The sequence below is a fragment of the Sinocyclocheilus rhinocerous genome, unplaced genomic scaffold (genome assembly GCF_001515625.1).
Source record: "Sinocyclocheilus rhinocerous isolate Xijiao unplaced genomic scaffold, SAMN03320098_v1.1 scaffold36, whole genome shotgun sequence".
Taxonomy (NCBI): Eukaryota; Metazoa; Chordata; class Actinopteri; order Cypriniformes; family Cyprinidae; genus Sinocyclocheilus; species Sinocyclocheilus rhinocerous.
In genome coordinates, this window is record NW_015664459.1 from 306595 (window position 1) to 309129 (window position 2535).

General features: G+C 38.8%; 1 protein-coding gene across 1 annotated transcript in view; it reads left to right on the plus strand.

Moving 5' to 3' along the window:
* Window positions 1–2535, plus strand: part of LOC107730100 (macrophage mannose receptor 1-like) — an 80796-nt gene that overhangs the window by 53131 nt on the left and 25130 nt on the right. The window contains exon 17 of the mRNA XM_016540834.1: window positions 1847–2031. Coding sequence (XP_016396320.1) covers window positions 1847–2031 — 185 coding nt within the window. The remainder of the gene's footprint in view (window positions 1–1846; window positions 2032–2535) is intronic.

Sequence of the window (2535 nt, forward strand, 5' to 3'; positions counted from 1 at the left end):
GTCATTTTCTTTATTATTTATTTTCATTTTTAATTCAGTGATTTTAACTTTTAATTTAGTTATTTTAATGCTTTAAAGAGCCATTTTAGATTGTAATGTTCTAATGTTCTGCTATCTGTTCTGCAAACTATAAAAGGTACAGCTGTCATAAAACCAGAGAGAAAGGCTGCATGGCTAGAAACTGTAAAAAAAAAAAGAAAAAAAAAGAAGTGAAATAATAGTATGTGAGAGAGTAGTAATATCATTGGGTTCCTATTGGTCAGTGTTAGAGGAACTCCGCTTAGTCTGACAGTTAACCTGCTTTAGACCAGCTTGATCTAGGCCCATGTTAAATTTGCTATATAGAACTAAATAATTTGACAATGAGTCAGACTAACTGAAATAAGCCTTATGAAACAGGCCTCGAGGCATTAAAAGTGATCATATGTTCTCCATTGCATGGTATTGCATCTAATTGCATTGTTTTGAATCGAATCGAATCGAAATCGGATCGCACTGCATCGTAACGGGTTAATCGTACCGAATTGTATCGCATCGGTAGCTGGACAAAATCCACTGGAATTTGAGCAGTGAGTGGAGTCTAACTTCAATGCCTCTGATTGGCCATTGCATTCATGACATTAAACAGATATGTCTGTGATTGGTTACATTACTCAAGGCAAAACACACTGGAAATAGAAAACTTTGACACTCCCCAGAGCGCAAACACAAATGTGTGCACTACTCATTGGCAAATCTGTTTCACCAATATGTTATTGTGACGGCTTCAACTGAAACTGCTTACCTCTATCACTTCCGTAAAACTAGGCCTGCTAGAAGGATTGCTTCGCTGTGAAAATTCTGCCTGAAAAGGTGTTATACTGCAGAAATCATAGTCTGAGAATAAAGAAACTGTTTTTATCTTAATAATGATCTAGTGATACGCACTTGATTCAGAAGATGGCTTAGAAACACACTGCCGGGCCTATTCCACATCTACTGTTGCCGCACATGCACAATGACCATAAAATTTGCACAAATGAGTGAGAATTGATATTTCCTGCTTCTAGCTGCCTTTTTAGTATATATATTGTTTGTTTGTTTATTTCTTTCTTAACACCAATCCAGCATCTATGGCTATATTCATGGCGAGAACCAGTTAATCCATACACAAGTCGATCCATACACAAGTCTTGTCTTTACACACACATCCGGGGACAGTTTAGAATGTTCAGTTAACCTAACCTGCATGTCTTTGGGTGGAAACTGGAGCACCTGGCGTAAACCCACGCAGACAAAGGAAGAACATGCAAACTCCACACAGAAAGGCCTCCTGTCCTTGCCGGGGCTCGAACCGGGGCCATGTATATATATATATATATACATGTCTGAATAAACACAAAACTCATCATCGTTGTCATCTGTGTTACTCTGTGTCACCTGTGTGTAAATCTGCATTTTTTTCTGTTTCCAGCGAAATGTTTCCGTTTTGAATCGTTGTTACCGAGACACATGAGGAAAAAATAAACGATCAGTTGTGGGACTATATTCTGTCATAAATCGCATACCATTAATTGCTGAACTTTCTACTGTCCGTTACTGGAAATTAAATTAAATTACTGGTTGATATGTCCCGATCTAAATAAAGTTTACACACGCCTTTGGTCCGTGAATTAGATCTCGTTCAGGACGCGCGCTGTCTGTGGAGGTTTGGCCAGGACCGGTTCCAGAAATAAATCAACATATTTAATGTCCATGTATATATATATATATATACATGTCTGAATAAACACAAAACTCATCATCGTTGTCATCTGTGTTACTCTGTGTCACCTGTGTGTAAATCTGCATTTTTTTCTGTTTCCAGCATTCCTTACTACTCTAATGCTTGGTTCAGATGATGATGTATGGACTGGATTGAATGATGTCAATTGGGAGATGAGATTTTTGTGGACCGATGGTAAAGGTGTCACCTACATAAACTGGGCCAAGGGTCACCCTTCATCACACCCAGAAGGGCCTTCCAGGATGTATGGCTACTTTGAATCAGAGGCAAGTATTCACACCATATTGCTGACAAATGCTATTCAGTGTCTATAAAGATTACCACAATCATCAGCTTCTCATTTGAGATGAGATGTTTATGCTGAACTTATAAAATATTTACTGTTCACACTAGTGTTAGAAATCCACAGATATGTCTGTGATTGGTTACATTGCTCTACGCTGCAAAAACACTTTGAGGGTATTTAGCGCTTGGCTAAGTGCTCCAATTGACCAATCGGTAAGCTCCTCCCCTCGAACGCAGATGAGCCAATGGCAGTCGAAAATCAGTTGCATGGGGAGCGAAACTTGGTCATCTTTAGGTTTCAGCGCCATAGAGAAACATTGGGAGATCCTAAGCTCGCATCGGTTTAATGGTGTTTATGCTACAAAAATGGAAAAACGATGTGCCTAGTGTACCTGTAACACTAATTCCAGTTATCCTGAGAGGATAGGCAATGTAATTTATTTTATTCCATTTCCTAAATCCAACCAAAACAGAGCAAAATGTCC